At 41.8% G+C, this 26,311-nt stretch overlaps 1 protein-coding gene across 1 annotated transcript in view; it reads right to left on the bottom strand.

Annotated features, from left to right (window-relative positions):
* The window catches only part of clasp1a (cytoplasmic linker associated protein 1a), an 83,844-nt gene that overhangs the window by 11,226 nt on the left and 46,307 nt on the right, over positions 1–26,311 (bottom strand). Inside the window, exons 13-32 of the mRNA XM_054615733.1 lie at positions 24,601–24,736; positions 24,396–24,466; positions 23,516–23,575; positions 22,782–22,859; positions 21,164–21,331; positions 20,143–20,189; positions 19,434–19,604; positions 16,559–16,666; positions 15,228–15,392; positions 13,035–13,193; positions 10,506–10,609; positions 10,332–10,355; positions 8,809–9,053; positions 7,386–7,458; positions 6,947–7,110; positions 6,573–6,651; positions 6,315–6,458; positions 2,447–2,596; positions 2,177–2,283; positions 19–166 (exon numbers count right to left, since the gene is read on the bottom strand). Coding sequence (XP_054471708.1) covers positions 19–166; positions 2,177–2,283; positions 2,447–2,596; positions 6,315–6,458; positions 6,573–6,651; positions 6,947–7,110; positions 7,386–7,458; positions 8,809–9,053; positions 10,332–10,355; positions 10,506–10,609; positions 13,035–13,193; positions 15,228–15,392; positions 16,559–16,666; positions 19,434–19,604; positions 20,143–20,189; positions 21,164–21,331; positions 22,782–22,859; positions 23,516–23,575; positions 24,396–24,466; positions 24,601–24,736 — 2,401 coding nt within the window. The remainder of the gene's footprint in view (positions 1–18; positions 167–2,176; positions 2,284–2,446; positions 2,597–6,314; positions 6,459–6,572; positions 6,652–6,946; positions 7,111–7,385; positions 7,459–8,808; positions 9,054–10,331; positions 10,356–10,505; positions 10,610–13,034; positions 13,194–15,227; positions 15,393–16,558; positions 16,667–19,433; positions 19,605–20,142; positions 20,190–21,163; positions 21,332–22,781; positions 22,860–23,515; positions 23,576–24,395; positions 24,467–24,600; positions 24,737–26,311) is intronic.

Genomic DNA, 26,311 nt, shown 5'->3' with positions numbered 1-26,311 from the left:
GAAAAGCGGTTGACTTACGGCATCGTCCCTCTTGCCCTCCTGTCTGATTGGCTCATTCAGGTCCTCCTGGCTCCGGTAGCTGAAGCTCTGGATGGCCTCTGTGACGCCGCGCAGCGAGCTGTAGATCTCCTCTGAGTTCATGTTCTCGGTGTCGTACTCCATCATGCTACCCGGACACATAAACACAAAAAGTAATACACACAGGATTTATATGAAATGCATATCTGAAGAAGATGCATAGGCATGCCGTTGTTATGCCACCATGAAAAGTGCTTTAGTGCTGCTTTTGACTTAGAAACTGATGTTTTTGTAAAGGGAAAGGTCAGGTGTTAATAAACCTTTGTTTTATTGTCTATCACTGGACACACAGCACATTATTACCACATTTTAGGATTAATGTAAAATTATATTTTAATTTGATTAGAAAATATGCATTCAGTAAGAAATTGACATATTAGAAAACAGAGAGATTCGCTCAACAGTTTTTTTGACAAAGGCAATTTGGATAAGGAAAAGGATCAGGGTCCGGCTTCCTTGTGGGAATAATTGCATGTGTGTCTCAGCCCGCCTCGTTACCTGGGTGAATATGCTCTGCGGAGGACCCTTAGGGAGGGGGCAGCAGGGGTGGAGTGGGGCGGAGGAGGAGGAGGAGGGGCAGGGGGATGCTTTGAGAGTCCGTCGACACCCCAACCCCATAACCGACTGTTGCCACAGCGCAGCCGGGAGGGAAGGATGGACCGACAGACAGGAGGGGGGGAGAGAGAGAGAGAGAGAGAGAGAGAGAGAGAGAGAGAGAGAGTGGGGCGAGGCAGAAGGAAATCAAGAACGAGGGGAGACCACAAGACGAGACAAGAGATGGGGGGAGGAGAAAGGGAAAAAAACAAGTGTGCAGAAAGAGAAGAGACAAAAAGAAAATAGTCTGAACTTTGAGGTTAAATGAAAGTGTTAATTAAAGGAGAGAACTGGAAAGTAGCAGAATCCCACAAAGTCAGCTCCACATAGATGAAGAAAAGTCTCCTAATCATGAGCCAGGGGCCATTTTCCACATGTTTAGGCCAGGACATGAAGTTAAGTTCAGGTTCAACTAAGGTCATTACTAACAGGACATTCAATAGCTGCCTTATCTGTGTTTATGGGTTTCTGCTTGCAGGTCAAAAGACTGTTCAGTGCCTCAGGTGAATGAGCTGCTCAGTCAGAGAGAATAAAACAGTATTGTAGGAAACCGTCAGTACCAGATAAAAAGCTCTTCCCTGTTTGTCATTTAATATTAACAGCCCCCCATATAAGACGACATCAAAGAGCCTGGTTATCAGATGTTTTACAGCAACAACCGTGTCTAAGGTACTTCATAATTTATCAGCAGCCAAGTGGATTAGAGGTGTTTTAGAAGTTGTATTTGAGCCGTGGGAAGGAAAAAATATTTGGCTACTTTATTTCTACCCAAAAATACTTGGAGAAAGGATAAAGTTCTAACCTCTCTGAGCAACTCACACAGTATCATGCTCCTACCAACGGCCCGTTAGTTTGACCACAAATGACAGATCAGGACAGCAGCAGTATCCGTGTGATTAGACCAAAGCCATGCGTTAGGACCATAGACTGTATATAAAGATGGATGACACGACAGCTCCCCAAAAAGGGAAAACATCTATTGGCACCTGCTGGCTGGCCGCACGTTAGCTAATATATCCTGCTCTCTCTATGTTAGCGGGTGGGACATGGGCCAAACTAAAAAGTAGTCAAATACATTTTTCCTATAGAGGGTTTCTCTCATTTTAAGTAGTTCTAAGCATGCTGATGAATGCTCACATGTTCATTTTTCTGACACTTGTGGTTGTGATCAATTAGTTGTTGTGTTTTTGTAGCCAAACAGCTACCGTGGCACGACGTCAGATCAGTACAGCAGCTAGGTGGCTCACACTAACAAGCCTAGATTAGCTCGGGCAGTGTATGGGCGGGGCCTCGATACCGCGGCTCCATCCCTCCTTCACCACTGCGTAGACGCCAAATGACGTCAACAGTGCAAGATGGTAGCATGCAAATTCACAATATTTTTGCTTGACATTTGTACGGTGGGAGGAAGAGGAAAGGCGTCATCGATCCTAATATAGAGTCTATGATTAGTACGGGAGGTGTGTTGTAGATAAAAGTTAATAACAGATGAGTGATTGGTAACCTTGGAGACAGTCCTCCGTGGGAACAGTTTGTTGGAGAGGTGAGAGGGCTGGTTCTGCTGGGGGTGTGGCGTGTCGGCGTCCGGCCAATGGTGTTGCTTGGAGACCCCTGGAAGACAAGGAAACCGTGGTGAAATGTGGCAAACCTGCTGTCTGATGGTTCTACTGATCTACAAGCTCCTAGCATGGTTTACTACTGGAAGGTCACTGGTACACAGGTTTTCATCTGAGTGGGGCTTCCATCAAGTACTACAGCGTCTCGTTTGACTTACCACACCGCTGCTGGTGTTGCTGGAGTTCTTCAGGTGGTTGTGCAGCAGTTTGGTGGCTCCGTCCTGGAAGGTTTTGGGGAGAGCTCCCAACAGCATGGTGAACTCCGGGGTGTTGAGCTCAAACAACGAGATCAGCACCACCTGGGCCGCCTGGAGGCAGTGGAGCACAACGGGTTAGGATGATAGGACACAACAGCTTCTGAGGTTCAGATGGTTTCTTTGGTTCCACAAGCAGCTTGACCATTTGTTTCTAACAGCCATTTCTTAAGAGTGATTCAGAGGAGCCGACATTATGAAATTATTTTTATAAAAGAGCAAGTTAGTAAAGATTGTGACATGAATTCTTTTTTTATATTTGACAATGTTCCACATGCTCAGCATCTGTAAAGACTAATCTGATGCAAAGGCTAACGTTGATAAAAGGTACAAAACATTTGTGAAACCATGGAAACCACCTTTTCAGCTTCTTTGTGCACTTTTATAGGTTGACTCATATGCATTAGCCTGTGGAAAGAAACAGTTAAAAGGTGAGAGTTCAAAGCTGCATTCAGTGGAAAGATAATGAAGTATGCAACTATTCAGAGATCTTGTTACTACATCAATGTTGCAACATGCAATGAGTACCAGTCAAACTTGAAGGGAGCTGGAGAAAATACTTGTTTGCTATGGTTGCTAGGGAACTTTAATGCTACAAAAGGTGGTGAAGTTCATCAGAAGACGTTCAAACGTCCTAAATGTTTAACTCTAGGAGACATTTGAGGGATAATCACAATTTTGTGATCATAGCTACAGTAACTAACCCTTAGCTGTTTTAGCTTCTTTTGTTTTTCTTACATATATGTACAGGTTGATGGCAGTGTCACTACATGCCAGAAAAAAAATGTTGTTTTTCTTGTTTGTTTTATATCTACAATGCGAACAGGGTTCCCATCATGTTTCAGATGAAGAAAATGTAAAGTATAATGTTGCAATGTGAGTCAGTGAGTTAGGTTTGGGCTAACTCGTGCATAACGGTAGTTGCTGTATTTTTTGCCCATATTTGTTTATAGATTTTGGTGAATCTGCACTGTGAAAAGTCATGCTTCAACTACCAGCAGGTCCTGGTTGCTGTAAGCATGAATGTCCAGAGAACAATCACTGTGATTTTGATACTAAATCAAGATACTAATGGAATGAGCTAGATTTAGTCCAGCAGTTGATTCCAGCAGTCTGTGTGTAATAACTGCGTGTCCTACAAAAATTATTGACTAACAATCTGATCTTAAGATCTGGCTAGCAACCTCAAGTGGGATGAAACCTGTGACAGTATACACTATATATGTGTTCTCTATATTTCATAAATATCTTTTTCAAGAGTGGTTCTCTTAATTTATGCCAAGGCCAAACCCTCAACACTTTTTAGTTTGAGAGGAATATATGATGGTGTATTACGGCCACAGTAGGTCAATTTCTTTTTATAATTACGGAGCTGAGGGGGTAATATTCAGAGAATATCCCCATATTTTTCTCAGGCTTCGTAATTATATATATTTTTTTTAACCTACAATGGTGCTAATACGCCATCATATGAATGCACTTCTAATTTTTGATGACATCTAGCTCTTGAGGTTTGAATATATCTTGTATGTTGCTTTGGAAAAATGTATACAACATGATTTATGTAATCATCATTAACTTTTGAATTTTGTTACTTGGCACTATACATACAGATATCCTATTACATTATAATAAGCCTGAGCTGAACTAGTTTTAATACATCTTTGGAACCGCTCATGTACAAGAAATGTTTACAACATGCAGGTATGCAGGTGGATCAAAAGTTGATGAGGTGAGTCAGACAAACATTATGTGTTAGGCACAAAGAGTAACAAAACAGCATTCCTATCGATGTTGAGCTATAGAGTCAGCTTAAACGTCCACTCAGACAAGGCAACAAGCATTTCCTGACACTTTGAAAAATACCAAGGTTAAAGGTCTTAAGGTCTTCTGTGGTTGCACAACAAGCTTAATCTACTTGGTGAGTGACCAATCTGCAAGGCACAAAGTGATATTTAGGTTGTTACAGCAAAAACAGCAGGAGCGTAAATGGTAGGGGTGAGTGACAGGTTCCAGACTCAAGTCTTCCGGGTCTCGGAGGGGTTGGTTAGGCACTGGGCAGGCGGGGCATTGCGTGCTTATCGTGTCGTCTTGTGATTGGCTGTTGGGGCGGGCTCTACCTGCTTACACCTCTCTTCCTGGTTGCCCTCAGCGGACAGTGAGGCCGCGGTACTGGACCTGCCAGCTAGCTCCTCGCTCACCCAGTTATGAAGGGTCTGGGGCACAGTGGCAAGGCAGAACGGGCATTAAAGCAAGACACAGGTCCTCCACTATCACATATGGATGCAACACTCAACCATTCTTCATGACAGCCTAGCCTAGCACAAAGCTACGGAAACTGTAAGAGGCAGGAAATGAAAAATTCCAGGGATCCATTTTCTAAGTCTGATCCAAACTGTTTTCTTCTTGTTTTTATAACAATTTTTTTATCTGTGAAACAATGTCTTAACATTTGCCAGGTGAAAAAAAAGTTTTTTTTCTTAGTATTTGTTGTTGTAATACTAATTTTTGTTATTCGTGTTATAAATAGTACTTGAATCATTCGTGTTTTCTTCCAGGTGAGTTTTGATTTACATAACTTGCAAACACACCATAACAATAAGCAACAATGTACATTGTGTCTAAAGTGCATGGAGAAATTAATACTTACCAGGAAGAAAGCATGAATGCAATGGATAGTGGTGCATTTCAGCCTCTTGTGGACCAAATGAGTATTACAACAACCACCAATGAAAACAATGATCCGACAAAAAAAGAATTAAAACCTGCCCAAACATCAGTTTTCCCAGATGCAAATTCAAGAATATAAAAACATTTGAGGGAACTATTTTTCAACTAAAAATGATCCCGGCAGAACTTTTCCCATACCTGGTCTTTAGTCATAAACACAGGAGAGAAAACACTTTAGATCACAGAAAATGGATCACTTGAAAAAAAAGTCTCTCTTGCCTGTCACGGCTTCTGTACCAACAATAAAGTGTGGATCAAACCTCTCAGATAATGGATATGTATGTACTGATGAAAACCAACTAAAGTGAGGATTGCTGACACAACTATTCTCTCCTCCATCCCACATTCAGCGTGTCTGCCTGGAGGTCAGGCCCTGATTCAAGACTAGGTGAGGATTTCATTTGGAAGAACAGCAATAGAAGACAAACAGAAGGGGACATGTAGGGAGAACACATGACGTGCGTCAGACAAGGGGACTATAATGGGCTGTTGACCCAAGGCCATCAAACGGAGGCTGCCTATCATCTAAGTGTGCAACTGTTGCTGAACAAACACTACAGGCTGAGGAATTTAAAAGAAATGTGGAGGTCTACAAGATGCCACTGGCTGTCGAGTGTGTCCTCTGATTAAAAGTCGAGGGAAAAATGTCTCCTTTTTGGATGATGGATCTGCTCTGCAAATAAATGAACAATTTGCGTCTCATTTCACACTACGTCATGTTAATCATACTAAACAAGTCTCCAAGCAATTAGTTTTGCAATAAGCTTTTTCACTCACTTTTAACGTTCTTTTAATAGAAAAAAATGGCATTACTTCCTTTGCAGATTATATCCATATATCTATCTATTTTAATTTATTGTAGGCCTTAAATGTCCTTGTTAGAACTGAACATAAAACATATGTGCCGTACTTAAAATAACAATATATGAAAAAAAAAAAAAAAAAGGGAATAAAGAAAAAGCCAAGCATTTTTCTAGAGCAAAGCAATTTCCATCATCAGTGCTGAATAACAATCATGTATCCTCATCAAATCATGGCTTACCTTCCTGACATCAGAACTTTTGGGTTCGGTGGTCCAGGTGATGATGCGAGATACGGCCAGGCGCGTCTCGCTGGAGTTGACGAAGTCCGTCGGGTCCATCTGCCGAGCCAGGGACTCGATGTACTTCAGGATGGCCACCTTAACCTAGAGAGACGACGGACATTCAGTCACGTGCCTTACAAAAAGCTGCATCAATCACACTAACCAATCAAAAACAAATGCCTATGATTAGAATCAGTGTTCCTGGTTTTACTCTACCTTCAGATTAGGCGTCTGAGTCTGATCCACGATGAACCTCATCAGGATGTTGAACTGTTGGTCAAATGGGAAGGACTCTCTGAGAAAGAGATGGAGATGAGGGGTTAACCTTTCCCATGCTATCAGACTCTGTATCCAATGCTGGAACATTAATGAACATGCTTGATTGTTCAATGATACGGTTGACCACTAAGTGAGTGGTTTAGGAAGTGTCTTTCAAACAGATCTCACTGTCACAGTTTTCATCTGTGTAAAACATGACATGGTTGTGAGGGTGTTTACTGATTAGTTTAGTCACAAACTGAGTGAAGCAGAAGCACGGAAACAGAAATCTCTCCGTGACCTGGACAGCCATGTCTGCGTGCGTTTCAGACCTTGTGATATCCAGAGCCTTCTGGACCTTGGCCTGGACTGAACCCAGCAGATCTGCCCCCATCTTCTTCAGCAGCTGAGTGAGCAGGACAAAGAGCCAGTCCTGCAGGTCTTCCCTGTGTACTGTGATGAAGTCCACAAGAGTCTCCAGGAACATGCTGAACACCTGGGGACAGTTTGTAACACATATTACACAACACTGCTTGATTTGACTTGAAAAGATTGAACTGCTCTTGTTCAGACAGAATGCCTGTAGTGATATGGATAAAAGACACACACTTACTCTCTGTTGTTAGATCCACAGCAAGACAGGCCATGCGACAAGAGACACTTCATTAGTTTCAAGTAAGTCACAGCTACATCAAGTATTGCTGTATTTCGATTAACATGCCTTTACACTAACTTGATGAATAGTTTCGTGCTTCAGTAAGTACAAGTCACCTTCTCTACCTTGCTATGTGGATCTGCAAACATCCTTGTGAAGATCTCACAAAGTCTCTTCAGCTCCACTCGGCTGCAGTGAACAAAAGACACCAGGAGGTCAGTAAAGAGGGGCAGGTTTACCAAAATCCTGCATAAGCTTCTCGCTGATAAAGGATAAAAAAACAGACATCCTTTACCTGAAGTCGGAGAATTCTTTCACGAGTCTACAGAGCTTGGGCAGGTCCTACTATATATTATGTTAAATGAGTGTACATCAAAGCTTAGATGATCATAAAACCCTCAGCTGTTTAGCCCCGACAGTTCCATGTCAGCTGTTTCCTAAACTAATCAGTGCTCTCACTAACACTGTACCAGGTCTTTTAACATTAGACCCCATGGTCCAGGATTGGTCATGTTCCTGGCCTGTACCACAGCTGCAAAAAGTCACAGGCCTGCAACAACAACAAAACGCTTTTCTCTGCGGTTTCAGTGATGGAACATATGCTACACCTGTCCAGTTGCAGGCCGTAATGAGCCTATAAGCTGGTTTAAGGGCCGACAATAATCAGCATGTTGGATTCAGATTGAAAATAAGAGAATCACGATAGAACCTCCACACTGTTCTTCTTTTTTGATTATACTTCTTTTAGCCCAAACAGCCTTCCTTCACGAGGCTCTGCTTTTCTAAATATGAATTTGTTCTTAATTAATTGTCTCGCTGAATAAAGGTTAAGTCAAAAATAAAAATACAATTCTTGATGTGACTGAAGAGAATAATCACATATCTGAAACTGTCAGTGTCAACATACATGTGTTCACTCCTTAATTATTATATCAGACAGAAAGCCTTCTAAATAATATCATATCATGTCTCTTTTAGGTGCTGTAGACCTGCCTGTTTTAGATAATTCAGATTAACGTCTTTATTAATGTATCCCTCCTCTTGGCTCCTGAATTGGCTATTATTTTACTGTCATCTGATTGTGGCTGTAATACTGCATGCTTGAGTCCACTTTCAAACGAATCATCTGAGCTGGACTGAACCATGTACAGTATTAGCGTCTTTCAGTGTGGGTGATGGATGGACCCATAGGGAGAAAACCACCTGGACACACAGTCCGGTCATGCTGTTGTAATGTCATGAGGGATGGAAGGGAGTGATACCTTACCTATCGCCACCAACTTACTGACAGAATCAACCATGTGAGCTTTCATAGCAACTACATACTGACTGATGAAAAATCCTGATTATGTTTCCATCCCGAGATATCTGCATGCTCTCTCTTACTGTACCAGCTCTTACACATTAACGTTTCCTTTTACTGTCAAGCAGATGACACACAGTTAGAACCTTTGGTCACACTTGACTGGACATGGTACAAAAGCTAACATTTTCACTCTGGCACTGTTTGACACCTCAAATACACGAGCCTAATCCCACCTCAATATTCTTTGGCTCTTGAGGAGATTTTGCAGGCCCAGCAGGCCCTCCTTCCTCTCCGACCAGTTGGAGCTGGCGCAGTGGTTCAGGACCTCCGCCACGTCCTCCGTCTGCCTCAGGTAATGGGGGATGCCTCCGTTCCTCGAGCCGTACGAGCGTTCCGAGCAGGCACTGGACGCATCGCTGTTGGCGTCGTCGTCGGAGTACATGCCAGGAGACTCGTACCTCCGCCTCAACGGCTTCCTCTGTGGGAGAGAGAAGAACGTGAAGGAGACACACAGTGCGGCACCTACATCTTACCAGGCTCTGCAGGAAAGGTGCTCAGGCAAATAAAATCAGCCATGAAATAAAATAATTGGATACAAGGTCGCCAGTAGCGTCATGCAGTTTTCTGTACTATTCCATGTTTTGTTCTGAGGCTGTACCTATTCAGTTTAGGGGTAAATTTGATACATACACAGTTGTGGTTTTTAATTCCTGAGTTATTACATTTATTATATTATATTTGTTTTTTGTTTTAAACCTTGTGCCTCACTTAAAAAAAGCTGGTCCTAATAGGATAAAAATAAGCCAGAAAACTGCCATGCAATTTTATATTGATATTTTTTGAGTTCAATTTTTCAACAAATATCAGCCTTGATCATAACTACTAAAATCCATTCATTTTCAGAATCTTAACCCTTAAAATGGCAGTTTCTTTACATAATGCCACAGTGGTTTATATGGGGGACAGAAGACACCCAGTTTTCTGCGTACTAAAAGCTAGAGGGATTGTTTTTTTCCACAGTCAATTTTGAATTTGATGCCTTTTTTTTGCCATCTTAGATTTAAAAACGTATATCAGATAATTATTCATTTTCAAGTTTTTTATATTTTTGTTTACATAATGTCACTGATGCTTTTTTATGAGAACAAAATTGATTTGTTTGCTGTATACTAGATGCTAGAGGGATTTTGCTTCAATGAGAAAATGGCTCAATCTGGTGTAACATTGCAGGGGTCAAGATTAAAAGCCTGATATAATAAAATGCATTATCTTATGCTGTAAGGGCCTTAGGATCAAAAATTGTGGCTTTAATAGGTTTAAATGGGGACACATTTGTCCTTAAGGGTCAGATTCTCTCCATTTTGGCTACACAGTTTATTGTAAACTTGTTATTTGTTATATGTTTTCTTACATTTAAGAAACACAACCCACATACAAAATGTATGCCATATGCAGCAAGAGAGCCAAAAATGTTCTAAAATTTTAATAATGTACCAAAACAAAGAGATTCAATACAATAATACTACAATGTAAAACAAAAGTTGCAGGGTGCCATACGGTAGATGCACACTACGGGGATGCGTAGGACGTAAACATTCAAGGTAAAATAATAAAATAATTCAATTAAAAAAAGAAATAAAAGGGGTGGAGGAGTGTCATGAGCCAATATAATGAGTCAAGCTGCATTAATGTTCTCTGAACTTGATTAGTGCGTGGTGGCATAGATGTACGAACAGTATGTAAAATGACCAACTACCTTATTCCTGGAGTCTCCTAATAGCTGAAATGGTACAAACAACCAAGAGGGAAAGATGAGAGAGGGCAGGTTTAAGAAGGAAACAAAGAACAAGTACAGTCCTTCTGAGGGGACAAAACTAGACATTTCACATTTCAATTGAAAATGCTGAAAAAATGTTCCAGAGCAGTTTACCAGAGCATCAGCAACTGCTGCCTCCACCTCAGTGCCAGTGTTTAGGACCCTCATGGCGTTGACTGACGCTGAGATCCTTGCTTGGTGAATTAAACCATATCGATCTTGACAGGCAATGGGAAAAGAAAAAAGGTAAAGGAAGAAGGTGAGTGAACTTTTCATAAAGTAAAGGTGGCAACTGTAACTTACCTGGATGAACAAAACAACTGATGCTTTTCTTACTTTATATGCAACTGTGTCCAAAGGACACAGTAACTTACAAAAGACATACACCGTAAATTAATGAGCGGAAAAGATCCCCGGAGGTAGATAATCTCAAAGTCTCCAACCACCGAAAGTATAAACACAAAAAGAGGATGACCATGACCTCAGGCAGGAAAAAACAGATAACATTGCAGCTATGCTGTTTCCCTGGGAGATGAAGAATGTAAAGCACCAACGAAGCACCAAAGACGGGAAACCACAATGATTTGCTGATATGGTAAAAAAAAAAAAAAAAAAGAAAAAGAGAAAAAAGAGGTAAAAAAAAAAAGAGACACAATTCACAAAGTTCAATTGATGACGTGGCAAATCAACAAGTAAAGCTAGGCTGAGTCAGCTCACAAAAGGCTGTAGATCACAATTCCACAGAAATCACAGCTAAAATGAAATAAAATGTGGTGAATAAGGGTCAAGCAGATGAAACTAATGGCTCCCTTTACATGCTGAACAAATACATCTTGTCAATTCTTACCTTTCCTGTTTGCTAAAATACCGAATCAAATGCTAAATAAAGACTCTGGAGGGAAATAAAGTAAAGTACGATGGATGCTACCTGCCAACAAATTACTAAAAACAACAACCACAGACGCATGCTGGTTCGGTAGGCATTATTGCCTATAAAATAGGGACTTTGGCGGGGGTGTGGGGGGGACCAAGAGGGACTGGGAGGTTGGGCGATCTGGGCATGCAGGTCACCTGACTGGCCGTGATGGTCGGCTGTGGAGAGAGCGCTGGTTGAACGGGAGTGACGGCGGGAGGCTGCAGGGGACAGGAGAAGTGGGCAACATCCGGACCACGGAGTTAGTGACACACACACACACACACACCCCCACACACACACACACTACAGTTTAACACCAACCTCTAAGGTAAGACTCAGGGGAAATTTTCACATATGCTGCGCTGACCATTAGATACAACTGGACTGATTTTGTCTTGTTCTTTTATTTAATTGGAAAATGAATGTAGCAGACTCTGGCTTGACTTGAAATAAGTGGGGGTTGTACAAAAGACATGGGAGGAACCTGTTCCTAAATCATGAATACAGGAGAGAAAATAATCTAGATCAGACTTAATTATTGCTAAATAGATTAGTAATTACCTGCTAACTTTACCATCAAGATCATTTCCTTCCTGCTGCTGTCAACATGACACATGTGCAATACAAATACAAATACAAAATACACTGTGCAATTTAAAGCTGTAATAGTTTTTCTGTCTGTACATATAATATTTCAGTTATTGTGGATTTTCTTTACTGTTTTATTGCTTATTTATAATACTTGTTTTTTATTTCATTTTATTTTATCTTGTTTTTCTCTGACTATGTTTCTTGTTTTGCACTATACTCTATGCTGCTGTAATCCTGTAAATTTCCCCGCTGCGGGACTAATAAAGGATTATCTTATCTCATCTCTTATTTTACCTGAGATTTTAGTGAGCTCTGCAGTGTGAAAAGGGTCATAGCTCGATGCAATACATTTGGATATACACTACAGAATAGTAGGGCATGGCCCTTTTGTTTATGACCTATAATCAAATTTCATTCCACAAAATCTAGAAATAAAAAGGGGGTAAAACAGTACGTCACTGTTCAGAGTCAAATAGAGAACGTAAAGGAGCAGTCCAAATTGTATTTCAAGTCTGCAAAGTCAAATAATGACCAACAACCCCATCTCTCAGACTGACGGTTGATAAAAACTACAAGTTAAGCTATGCTATGCTAACAGCACTAACTGTCCTTAAGCCTGACTCTAAAGCACCACTTGATGGCATACTTCTCCACTCCTGCTTTACAGATTCCTTGATGATACAGCAATGGCTGCACATCACTCCCCAGGATGTAACAGCACAAGAACTGCAGATGCACGGCCAGCTGTGAATACTGACTGTATCTGTTTCCTCTACTTCTTGCTCTATGTCATCCCCAATTGTTAATGATGGCACTTACACTTAAAGTCCCAGGATTGGTAAACAGATTATCACAGAAGAAACCAACTTTAAACAGCCGGGAAAAAAAGAAGGTACATTACAACACTAAAAAAAACTGGATTCAGAAGAGACACTGGACACAGAACAGCAACTATCCTAAACCCAGAGAGATACGATCAGTGCAAGCGCAGAGAAAGACAGGCAGAGGTAGAATGACACTACGAAGGACACCGAAAACAGAAGGGAAGACTAGTGTTAGCATCCAGTAAAGACTCTCCGGCTGGTACACTCACTAGGAGAGGTATTCTGGACAGCTGTTAGCTCAGCGGTACTCACCCAGAGGAGTGAAGCCCCGAGCGGGGCTGGTGTCGCGGCTGCTCTCGCGACTGGTGTCGCGACTGCAACCCTGACTCATGCTGGGACGGGGAATACGGCTCCGGGCTAGCGTGCGGTAGGGAAGAGCAGCAGGAGGAAGAGCTTTACCACACAGGCTGGCTGTCAGGACAACAAGTTAGGTGGGAATGTCAGTGTGCATTCATGACGGATGAGGGGCAGAGAGTCAGAAATGAGGAGAAGAAGGGTAGAGGTTAAGAAAGAAAGAAGACTGAAAGGATAAAGCCCTGGACGAAACAACAAACTGGTGGTTTTTCTTAGAGCTTTGCTTTTCGTGGTGCTTAAAACTAAAATTTGCATAGCATAGAGTCTATGCTATGCAAATTTTAGTCTATGCCATAGACTATATGATCAGTAAAATCGAAAGGCTTTATTGCCTTGATTACAGACAATTTCTTGGCAATTTGTTCAATAGGTGATTTTATGTTACAATTTGACATTTTGGCCTGAGGGACAATGCAACAGCCCTGATCATGATTTGTCAAAAATGAAAAATTCTTTGATGTGCAAGAACTAATACACATTCAGTAGACTGACAGGCCGATGAACTGACATCGCCATCCCAGGGGCCCTGACACTAGTGACATAAACTATAGAGAGAGACAAAAATGTACTGGAGAGATGAGAAGAAGATGAAGAAGAATTCAAAGTTCAGAGTCACAGTAAAATAGAGACAGAAGCAGTGGCAGGATGCTGGGTGAGTGAGTTGGTCAAACAGCAAACTGCTAGTAAAGGTTAGATAGTCTGGACAACTCAAGCTTCTGTTAACGTGTGACAGTGATGAGATCCATAAGAACAGGATTATAGGGTTTGTCAGTGAGATATTATGAAAGTAAAAAATCAAATTGTGATAAAAAATAGAAGTAAGAGAAGAACAGTATCCTCATGTTATTGAAAACAAAACAAAAAGTCTCTCTAATAAAAGTTGAAGACCAGGAAGAGCTACAGAGTTTTGGAAGACTCCGATGTTGAGCCTTATTTATTCAGATCCACGGACCAAAGAAATGAGAGGAGAGAACGGCCGAGTCTGCGGCTGCGTTGGCTGTGCAAGAGGATGTGGCCGGTGGAGATCCTCTGGGCGTCAGAAGCTTGTGCGCAATGCATCCTGGTACATGTAGGCACTGCCAGCACGGCTCTGGGAGCAGCAGAACTCAGCTTTCTGGGTCAATATAGCAGCACAGAGGAATGTATTGCTTTCGATTGACTACATTTACCATCAACACTGATTGGACTCCAACATGAAAGGTGGCCAATGTTCCCTTTAAGGAAGACATCAATCCAACCTTGACAAATAAGAAAAAAGAATGCCTGACTCTGACATCTACTCCCAGTGCTGGATTCTGCAGAGCTAGATGGTCATAATGCATTTGTGTCCAACAGTAGCCAGCCACCCTATTTAACCCCAATGATGATGACTACCAAACAGTAACAGTTCATCCTCTGTAGATGTTTCATCTTCGGGCGCAGTTGTGAACACCCATAACCACCACTCTTAACCAATCGTACATCAGAACAGATCTGTGATGATGTCTGAAGACCAAAACTATGTGTGTACATTTATACCATGATGGAAAGAGAACTAGCAGAACACATCTGCACACTGGTTGTTGTCTTGAGTGCTGCGGTGTTTCAAGGTGCAAAACAGAAACATCTGTTTACTCTCTTTATCAGGAAGTTAAGATAGGAAGGTCTTTGACATAATCATGTGTCAACGATATGTCCCTTATCAGTATTATGTGTTGATGCGCTGCATGGTGACGAGCCCACCTGTGTGGATTAGTGATTGCTCAGCTCCTTTAATAGGTATATAATAAACTGGGTAGCCAAAATGCATACACAGTGCTACCATTAAATCCACAATTACATCAGGTTTATTCTAGAGCCCTGGACTCACAACTTTTATTATCCTCCACCAGCTTGAGCCATTTTCAGGAAAATAATAGCTGTTTTTATGGTTTCCTGCACAAAAAATAAATATGCATCAATATCAAATTGTTGCTAATCATTGACACTGACTGTGAAAAAAAATTCCCATAGCATTTAGTATTCTATACAGAATAGTTTTAAAAAAAGTAAAAAAAAAAAGTAAAATTAAACTAAACAAAGATGGACTTGTGTGAGTAATCCTGGCCTTACCAAGACCCAGTCGGCTGGGGCTGGTCTCGCGGCTACATCCCTGGCTGCGGGGGATCCTGCTGCGCTTGTCGGCCGGCGTGGTGGAGGCGGACACCGTGGCCCGAGGGATCCGGCCGTAGCTGCTGTGGCCGAGCAGCTTGCCTGGGGAGCTGGAGCGGCTGCCGGCTGCCAGACATACACAAAAACATGTATTGTGGTTAGACAGTATATGGAGTGGCTGAGACACCGGTGGGGATGAGGGTAAGGGAGTGGTCCAACCTTTAGTAACATGCCTGGTTGAATCTCTAAACACAAGCCCTGTGTGTCAGGCCCTGTGACAGTGCAGCAACGTAACATTTTATAATGTCTTCTTCTACATTTATACATCTCAGTGTGGAGTGTAAACCTATGTCATCTATTTCATGGATTTATTTATGTTTAAAGGTGAACAAATGCTATTTTCCCGGGAACACAGAAGTTGAACACAAACAGAACTTCACAGGAAATTAAAATACAGTCTGTATGAACAAAAACAGACACGCATTCATGGTGGGTGGGGGTGGGTGGGGGGGGGTGGACCCACGTTCAAACTAACTATGCTGTGTGGGGACATCTACTGAGGCACCAGTAACCATACAACACTTCACGGTGAAAACAAAGGCTACAGAGACACACTACTGATTGCAAACAGCCACTCAAACTGTGGGAAAGTAATCACAAAAATGTGTGTACGTGATGAGCGGAGCATGCTGCTACTGTACGTGGTGACACAAACACAAAAGGCTAAGAGAATGGGGACGCGTGCTAAGGGATGATGAGGCGTCTGGCTTGTGATTGGATGAAGCTGAGGCCTTACCATTGATGGGATTGGCTGATCTGGATCCTGGGTGATGGAAGCAATAGGCAGGACAGGGTGGAGAACGGTCAAAATGAGACAGAAGGGGTTATGTTTATTGCATTTACCCATCATGCACTCTGAACGGCTGTGAACATGTCGGCTGCGTTTTGATTCCTGACAGATTGTGTAGACGGCCGTGTTTTGATTCCTGACAGATCGTATAGACGAACGTATAGATACCAACATACACGCAAACTGTGCATGCATGTAGGCTCACAAACACACAAGGTTTGTGAGTGACCGGGAGTGTTTATCAGGGCGCTGTAGCACATGACACACACACACATACAAGAAACAGAAAACATCTGGTATGATCTCAAAACCGACGCAGACAAAGATCATACCGCACATGAGAGTGAGGCATTGGTATGCAGTTTGCGCACACATAAAGAAAGTGTGTGATTTCAATTCAACTTCACAGTATATGAGCCGTGTGGGGGGTGCATATACGTACGCTGGGACTGAGAGACAACTTTGGCTCGGCTCCGCCCCCTACTGTCCACCACAGAAGGACTGGCTCCGCCCACGCTGCCCGAGCTCTGTCTCCTGGTACGAACGCGACCTGGATGGCAAGGGAGGGAGCAAGAAGAGAGGCAGTGGGAGTTTTATTTCACTTGAATTACTTGAATTTGTTTAACCCCGACCCTGGACAGAGACGCTGGAGAAGACAAAGTCTGGGGAGACAGAATGAAGGAGACCTGGGTGAGGGGATGGAGCCCCCCTGAAAACACTCACACAGGAGGGAGACAGACAAACCTGGGTCTATTGGTTTGCAAATAATTCTCAGTGCAAGCTAAGACATGAGCCACAGAAAAGCACAACTTAAGCAACTTGGCAACATCAGTAGTCTAATTAAAACCAAGGGGTGCTGCTAGCTGCGAGCGAGCTAAAAGGCTAGTTTTAGGCTTTAAGGTAGATACATAAAATTGACAGAAACCCATCTATTGTAAGTGTGTTACAAATCCAAATTTAGCATGTTATGGTTTTGATAAGTTAAACATGCAGTGGGTCTGAAGCCGTTAGTGACATCTAACAAATAAAACCCAACGAAAACTTGGGGAAGAAAAACTTAAATATCTTTCAACTCTAGCCTCTGCGTTCTGAAAATTCTTAGTTCTCATAGTTCACACGTATGCAGGCAAACATTTTTTGTTTTTAAATTCCTCCCACTCTCGTTAAATTGACAAGTTGAATTGTACGGAAGCCCTAAGAGGACATTTCATTGTTTGAGAGGTGATTGTAGTTGTAAAGCTGGCCACAAGAGGATGAAGTGCACCACTACCCTATGTTCTGAATAGGACAAAAAGCTGCACATTAGCACCAATTAAGATACATTTCAGGCCAAAAGAAAGAAATGACACCAATGTTTTCTAACCCGTTCTTAAAGGAAGGGTTGGTAATATTATTCTGCCCGTTGTTTACGTTCATGGTGATCATTTTTTATGGGGGGGAGTGGCTTTGGAGGGAGGCTTAAGGGACGGTCTGTCAGTGTTGTTGACTTGGCGACTTAATTCTTAGATTTAGCAACTTTTAAAACTCGTGCTGCTAGCTACTTTTATAGAAAAAGAGTTGACTACAGGGCTTTGTTTAAATGTTTGATACGTTTTAAAATCTAGCTAACCCTCGCTGGTTTCTCAAGATTACACGCCCTATCTTTAAGTCATAAACACAGAGAGAAAACTATTTAGATTCAGGCTAAGAAAATGGATCACCATACTTTTTAATATTTTTTTCATTTGCCCCTCCAGGCTTCCGTCCTTTTGACTTGTTGGGTAACTGACACAAAAAGAAAAGGATCTGTAGTATGAGACCTTACATAATATCAAAAAACAAGTGCTTTGGTTTTAAATTTCATGCCACATTGTGTACACAGCAGAACAGTCCAACCCTTTGACCAGATTTTGTAATCCTGTGGGTAATAAGGGACAGTTAAGAGCTTGAGTAGGATGTCAAATTTGGCCACCATTTAGTTCATGAAACGTTGCAGTGCACCGTCCGTTACAGTGGCACATCAATTTCTGTGAAGTAAGACAAAAACCAAGAAGGAAAAAAAGAAAACAACCTTCTCTACTAATTGTAACAAGACCCATCAGTATGAACCAGCAACATTGGACTTGATGGCTGTGTAAGTAACAGAGTTGATGGATACAGTTGTTAGGGTTACAGTAAGAGGAGGAAATCCATGCAGACGGTCCATGCAGTCCCACAGAACTGGCTACCACTGGGGGGGGGGGGGGGCACACGACATATGATGTGAACCTGTAACCCGGGACAGCTGACAAAAAGAACACACTCGTCCGTCTTCACTTTCTTGTGATATGTGCAAGTTGCACACACACACATACACACACACACAGACACAGACGCACACTAAAAGACACAAGTCTTACCATCACTTTTACCGGGAGTGCCATCTTTTGGGCATTTAAGAAAGGCGGTGCAGCAGCGAGTGGAGGGAGAGGTATAGAGGAAGACATTAGTAGCAATTGAAGCAGGAACAGGAGTGAGTGGGTGAGCAAGGGGCCTCATCATCATCATCATCATCAATAATTGCCAATATCGGGCTATAGGGACTCATTGGATAAGAACAAGGTGGGAAGGAGTGTATGGCCAATAGGATCACAGTACACTTCATATGGATTGGTGGGGAATGGGGCTTAAACATTCCCCATTAGCTTTAACATTGTGAAAACATCCTTAAACTGCATCTGGGTTTTCATCAGTGCCCTCATTACATCCATTTGTCAAAAGTGTCAACGTAGGATTTAAACAGTTCCTGCTGACAGAGCAGTCTAATGACAACCTCAGTAGTCATTAATAACCACAGTCAGGCCCATAAAAGCCAGTGACTACAGGAGAAAATGTTTTATTACTTCATGATGATGGGAGACTCTGACAATAACTGATGAGTGGGCCTCTAATGTAGGATTTCAACTATGCTCTGCTAAATTACTGTACATAGTGGCTCATTGCCGAGTAAATCTCAACAGATGCAGCACTGCAGAGGTGTATTCCAGGGGTTTCAGTCTTTTGTTGAGCGTGTCAAAGAGTTAGCAAAACTGTAGCTTATTTAATTATTTTTGATTCCAGTTTCATGGACATCTTGGACCAAGCAAGCTTTGTCCTCAAACTACTCGCATGGATTCTCTGAACACTGTGTTTGTATTTACACTCAGCGTGTGCAGTTTTTGCAGAGTAAAGAGGGAATTCTCCTACATATGATGTAGTTTATTGGTACAATATTGTCTATCAAATATGCATCAAAAAACACATGCATACAGTGCTTTGTTTTTCTGCTTTCACGGGGTTAGCAGAAGATGACTGATTACCTAACGAGGCGTAGGACCCTGGGGGGAGGGCAGCCACAGAGCTGAACGGCGAGGAGGCAGGAACGGTGGACAGACGTGACTTGGCGCTGGAGGCGGCGTTGACATCGATGTCACTGCGGGAACGCTGGAGAGAACCCGATGTGGTGGACAACCTGGAGCCCACCAGCTTACCTGTGGTAGCACACATATGAGAGCTGTACAGTCACGGAGGCCTCATGCATCACCTACATCTGCTTCTTAACTTGTCACCTCCCACCAAAGCTTGGAGACCTGACTCTTACCTACTTACTCTTACACATGTACATTTGCATGGCTACATACAAATGCACGTATATAGTACATGCACAAATCATGTATATTGTCGAAATAATAGAACGTAGATTGTGTATATATATCTTATTAATGTAATTAACAGAGATTTCTTATTTTGTCATTATTATTTTAAATGGTTTTTTTTACTGTTACCTATCCCTTTAGACCGCTTCTTTAATGCTGTAACGTGTGAATTTTCCAGCAAAGTCTTCTCTCATCTCATCTTAACCACTGAGCTATAGATTAGTGCAGTAGGGGTCAGTATGGATACGAGGTCATGACTGAGGGAGCATTACTCTGCTTTTTCTCAATGCTAACTCCGCCACAGTAGTGCCTAACCATACACAGTATACATGTCAGACCACACATAGGCTTAGAAAGTGAGTACTATACTTACTCCTTGTTATGCTCCCTCCTATGACGCTCTTCACGGACATCGGACGGCTGAACATCATAGAAGTAGGGAGACACTTTTTAGACTTTATGTACATCACATTGCAGCACAATGAGCATCTGGCAACATTAGAAAGTTAAGGTACCTAAGAATTAAAGCAATTAATATGAGAATATTTATGTGAAATGTACTGGAAACTTTAGCTTCCTGTGAGACAGAAAAAAATATCTCACCCTCACCCAAAAACACACACACACACACACACACACACACACACACACACACACACACACACACACACACACACACACACACACACACACACACACACACACACACACACACACACACACACACACACACAGTCGCCTTTTTATGACTTTTGGGGACATTGCATTGACATTCATTTGCTGGAGACTTACCCTTACCATAGCCATTACCACCACCAGCCTAATCCTAACCCTTACCTTAACCTTACCCTCACCTTAGACTAAGTCTACACTCTGAAATGTTATGATTTACGTTATGGGGACGTACAATTGTCCCCATTTTGTGACTGTGTAATCATATCTATGTCCAGACAAGGAGGGAAAAACCCACACTGATGGATTGAATATGAGGTCATTAGTCAACATGCTCCATAGGGAATCTATAAACTGGGTGAACAATGGCAATCGATCCAATAGTGTGTGTGTGTGTGTGTGTGTGTGTGTGTGTGTGTGTGTGTGTGTGTGTGTGTGTGTGTGTGTGTGTGTGTGTGTTAGTACATGTGGCTGTGATATGTGATGATCAACTTATAATTACCAAAGCTTTACAATCATATTCCTCCAATCTATTACAGCTAATAGATGTGCAAAAGCTTTGAGAATATAGAAAAATGGAAAAGAGGACAGAGAGGGGGATGGGAGGAGGTGTTTTCTCTGGAGAGACTAAAGTAATAGAGTAAAGATGGAACCAAAGTAACCGGGACGGGAACATAACGTGGTAAAGGGTGAGGACAGAAGGAGGGCGTCACGGTCCTTACTTCAGACTCTCCTGGGAGGACGAGGAGGAGCGGTCCGACTGGGGAAGAGACACGATGCTGTCAGAGCCCTTCAGGTGAGACTGGAGGGCCTTCTGATAGGTGGACTCCAGCGCCTGGAACAGATGCTCTGCCTCCCGGCTGTAGTGACCATGGAAACCCCAATAGCACCTACAGGTGAAAAGCAGAAGATATACGAATGCACTTCGACATAAAGCTCACCATAGGAATGAGAAAAGGGAAGCACTCAGTGTTCATTCTGTGAACGGAGACTATGACTAAATGATAGGCCCCAGCATCATTCCAATTTTGCCATATGCTGAGTATTGCATCATCAAATATTGGGATATTTCCCAATTTATAACCTACTTTCATTTGCAAATTATGCAGTTTGTCAACATCTGCTTTATCTTATAAGTTAATGTTTTTCACTCGGTTCATCTCACTACAGTCCATTCAGGCCTATAGCCAATCAACTAAAATATATATCATCATCATCAACTACCTCATCTCACTTTGTTTAAGTCATCTATAGTGGTCATTTTCATAAAAAAAACATAGCACAAATGATTTAGAAATTAAAGATTGTATATTTAATGATAATAAATTCTTGACATTAGTCATTTTAATGATGTATTATGAGCTGCTTAGTGCTAGTGTTAGGAAGTTAAACAACTGTAGTTATACAAGTTTTTTTTTACCAAACACTACATTTAACAAGATTACACTTGAACACATCATGATAACGTTATAATTTAGTTCTAATGAAAACTGAACTTATATAACCTCAGTTGCGGCCAAATCGGTATATCCCAGACATTCCTTATCGCAATATTAATAGTTTATATAATAAAAGATCGATACTTGCTGTTTGTGTATTGACACAATATCTCCCGGCAAAGTATCCCGATACTATGCTGTAATGATTTTTCCCCCTACCCTACCAAATATGTTCTGAACAACCCTTTCCCCCCCTAGGTCAAAGATGAGACGACAATGAGAAGGCGCCTGGTTCCTGGGTTCCCCGCTCACCTGCAGGCAAAAGTCCACCGGATGACGCCAAATTATGTTTGGTTTTTTTTGGTCATCCAGTCGAATCTCACCCAGAAATGAGCAGGGAGCTCCGGGTGCAGGCAACACTGATGGAAGCTAGCCATCGTTCATTTGCACACACCTCCCACATTGCAACTATTCAAAGCCAGTTTAAAAACTGTAAAATGTCCCTTTAAACACTAACTGTGACTTTATCAACATGCGGTACTGTTGAGGAAAAAAGACGAGAACAAAATGTTGTTTGAAAACTTTACCAGAGTCTCTGACTAAAAAAACGGAAGACAAACTATTAAGGACAGTTTTCTTCCATGCATGCTTTTGAACACAATGAACACATTCAGGAGGACTTAGTTAACAATGAAAACAGGTTCATTGACTAAAACTCACCTAAGACTAAGATGAGACTAAAGTACCCAGACTTTTGTCAACTGAAACTTGACAAAAAAAACAAAACAAGATGAGGTTGACTAATTATGATAGAAACTAACAAGGACATTTGACACAGAGCTAAGACTGAATAAAAACACAGCTGACGAACTAAATGAGCACTAGGAACAATGACACTTACTTTCTTGCAATGGATCTGGCCTCAGAGTCTGCATCGTGTATGCCTTTCTTGATGGTCTCAGTCAGAACAGCCACATGTCTGGGGTAGTAAGGGAACATGGTGAGGAAGACACATGCAGGTAACCCAAGAGACCCAAGACCTTGTTCAGACAAAACCCGGAAGTAAAAGGTGGACGACAGCTGGCACCTTAAACCACAAATGCTAAACTAACAAAAAAAAAACCTGGAGTATATCTCTGTTCTATCTCTTTTTACTGTCTCTTCCACTTTCATTCCTGTGGTGGTCCACAGGCGGTGTGCCACCAACAGGGTTTTCACACGCTTTTTAAAGACTCTGCTGCGGTTGTCATGGTTACAGTGATGGAAAGCCGCCTTATAGCTGCGGGTCTTGATGATGGCGGCTCTCTCAGGACTCATCAATTTAATGGGCCTCATCAGTGAGGCATCGGACCGACACATAGCCAACTCAAATGTCATCACGTGAGAGGAGGAAGAAGAAGAAGAAGAAGAAGAAGAAGAAGAAGAAGAAGAAGAAGAAGAAGAAGAAGAAGAAGAAGAAGAAGAAGAAGAAGCTTTTACCTCCACCTCACATAAACACCCACAACATGCACCCACACCAACTTTGTTCTGCCCACACACAAACACACACACACACATACCGTACACCACTTCATCCATTTGACACACATATCATGCACACTTGCCAAGTGCTTTGGTGCTTCAGACACAACTTACCTTTCCAGTGTATTAGTGGGCCACTCTTGTAGCATGAGGTCTAAGAACTCAAAACAGCGTCTGGAAAGGGGACAAAACAACACCGTGACAGGATATTTAACATAGGAGCAAAACTACAAACCAAAAACACAAAATATGACACGTGTCAATTAAAGCAAATGCCACACAAGAAATTCAAAATAAAACCATAACATGCTTGTGTTTCTAGAAACTAATCAAGAATGTAAAATAGTGAATAGTTTATACCTATTCATGTTATATACTGTATAGTAGGAGGAAGCATTGGGCCATTCTAGGTAAAGAATAAATACATTACAGAGCGGGGGAAGGGAGGTCATTTTTGAGGAAAAAAACTAGAGAAAAACTAAGCTATTCTCTGACATAAAAGTGGTAGATTTACGAGAATAAACATCTGAAATATTGTGGGAGTTTTTTGGAAATCAATGAGCCACATTGCCTCACTTTGCACGGTTGAATCACTCCACAGTCACTCCACCGTTAAACACTGCAGTAACTTTAACGCTTCACTCCTATTTTGGACTCGGCGCAGTGTTTAACAGTGGCGTCTGATGAGGACGTGATGAGGTTGATCCAACCTGGCAAAGTGAAGCAATGTGTTTTCTTGACCCTAAAAAACACTCTTTTCCAAGTTTTACAATGTACATTTTTGAGTATTTTCTCATATATTTACACATTATTTTTGTTCGGAACATTACCCCCTACCCCAGCTCCATATACATTTATATATATTTTTTACCTATAATGGCCCTAATACAAAGTCGTAGTAATTTGAAATTCAACTCATTCTTAAAAATCATCTAACAAAAAGTAGAAGAGGAACATATTATTTCATTTAGTAGCAGGGTTGAGGTCCTCTTACCGTCTGACTGCTACTGATTTGGAGATGCAGTTACTGGTGATGATGGGGATGAGACGTGGGTAGTGTGTGCGCTGGAAGAGAAAATCAAAAAGTAAAGTTTCACTCTTGTGCTCGCATGGTTTAAATGACAGCGCTGTCAATTTATCGTCGTGGATGAACGTAAATATTTGCAGGGGGCCTGAGGAACCGCATGGACTCTCCTTACCCTAAGAATGAGGCGGATGGTGGCCACTCCGGACGTAGCCATGACTTTGGCACTGTTGGGCACAAGGTTCAGCAGGGTGGGCATGATGCTCTCCGCTCCGTGGTCAAACTTGTTACCCAGTATTGATGACAAATGTCTGACAGAGGGAGAGGGAAGGAAGGACGTTAAAGAACAAGTGTGTGACCCATCTGATGATCCATTCATGGTGATGTGTTGGTCTTTCTCACAAAGAGGACTGTGGTAGCGGTGTTAAAAGTGCAGCACCTCCAACGAGTAAGCTGTATACAGCTATAAACTGTATAATCTTTAAGATGTATAATAGATTATTTAATTCTCTGCATTTTAACTAAGGGATAAAATGGGAAGAGTGAGACAATTACTCAGGTAAAAACACATGTAGGATTAGAGAGGCAGCTGTCTCTTTTTTGGCAAAGCACACAAAAGAGAGACATTGATAGACAGACCCTAAGAAACCCTTAATGCACAGAGGTTATAATTGTCTAGAAACTAAAGAAAAGTTCCATATGTGCTCTGCCTCAGCTGGGGAAAGTTTGTATCGCATAGAGAGCCAAACTGTGGTGGAGACGTTACAGCGATGGAAGGATCCACCAAGCTGCCATCTATTCATCAACCTGCTGCTCTTTCCGAGCGCCTCTGCTCTGTTCCACCTCATCGGGGTTGTATTAAAATTTGGATGATGGATGTATTTGAGTGTAGAGCACGCTGCTCGTTTCATACCCGAGCGGGGCTCATGTTCATTAGCTTAAGTATGTGGAAAGAAAACATTTTAGCATTTTCCTGGAGTAGCCCAATCAGTTAGAAAGTTAATATCACTGCTGCCAATCAAAGACATTAAGAGTAAGCTGGCAAGGCCAGTGATGCTGATCCATTAATGGAAACTGAGGGGCTGAAGCCGTTTTCTATGCTCTCTTCAAAGCCAAGACTCCTTTGACAAATACAAGTATTTTACCTGGCAGCAGAAAGGAGTTGCTGTTAGTTTGTTTCTGTTATTCTCAGGGGTCTAAGAAACAAGCGAAAATATTGAGTTTCGCAATATTGGGTTTTGTGATACTGTATCAGTTCAAAGAAACACTGAATCGATGTTTAATTAATAGTTTACATGCAAATTCTAACTCAGTTAATACTTTGTTTCTTTTGCATTTCCTCAGTGTATGTGCCCTCTCAAAGTAGTGCTATGATGTTGGATGTTACAGGGAATGTGATTGATGCAAATCCACATCTCACTGCGGATTTTATGCAGGTGGTGGTTTGTTCTTTATACTATGATAGTATAAATACTTTATCCTAAAATTATTGAGTTAAAAAGTTAAAAGAAACGCCTTACTAACTATGTTTTGTCAATGGAGTCTTGTGGCTTTGAAGAGAGCCTAGATAGAGGCTTCAGTTCACCTAAAGAAAGGGCTGTCTGACATTAAAGTAAAGCAGTGAAAATATTCTTATTATAGCGTACAGCTGAACTATTATTGATTTTATAAAGGTGTCTATAATATGTTTAGCTAGTGGACGGGGCAACAGCTAAACATATTATAGACGTTACATTACTTTGCTCCTGTGCTGGTTCTCCTGCCTGTTCCTCTAAACTGGGGGCGTGCTGACGTGCTGCCATCTACTGTACCGACTTTGGATAAGTACCTCACACAACCCCTCTTCCAAACTATTCCTTTAAGACTGATGTCTGAAAACTCTGTGC

This window comes from Anoplopoma fimbria, chromosome 16 (assembly GCF_027596085.1).
Source record: "Anoplopoma fimbria isolate UVic2021 breed Golden Eagle Sablefish chromosome 16, Afim_UVic_2022, whole genome shotgun sequence".
NCBI lineage: Eukaryota > Metazoa > Chordata > Actinopteri > Perciformes > Anoplopomatidae > Anoplopoma > Anoplopoma fimbria.
Note: the sequence above shows the minus strand (reverse complement) of the source record. Positions and strands in the feature narration are given on the sequence as shown.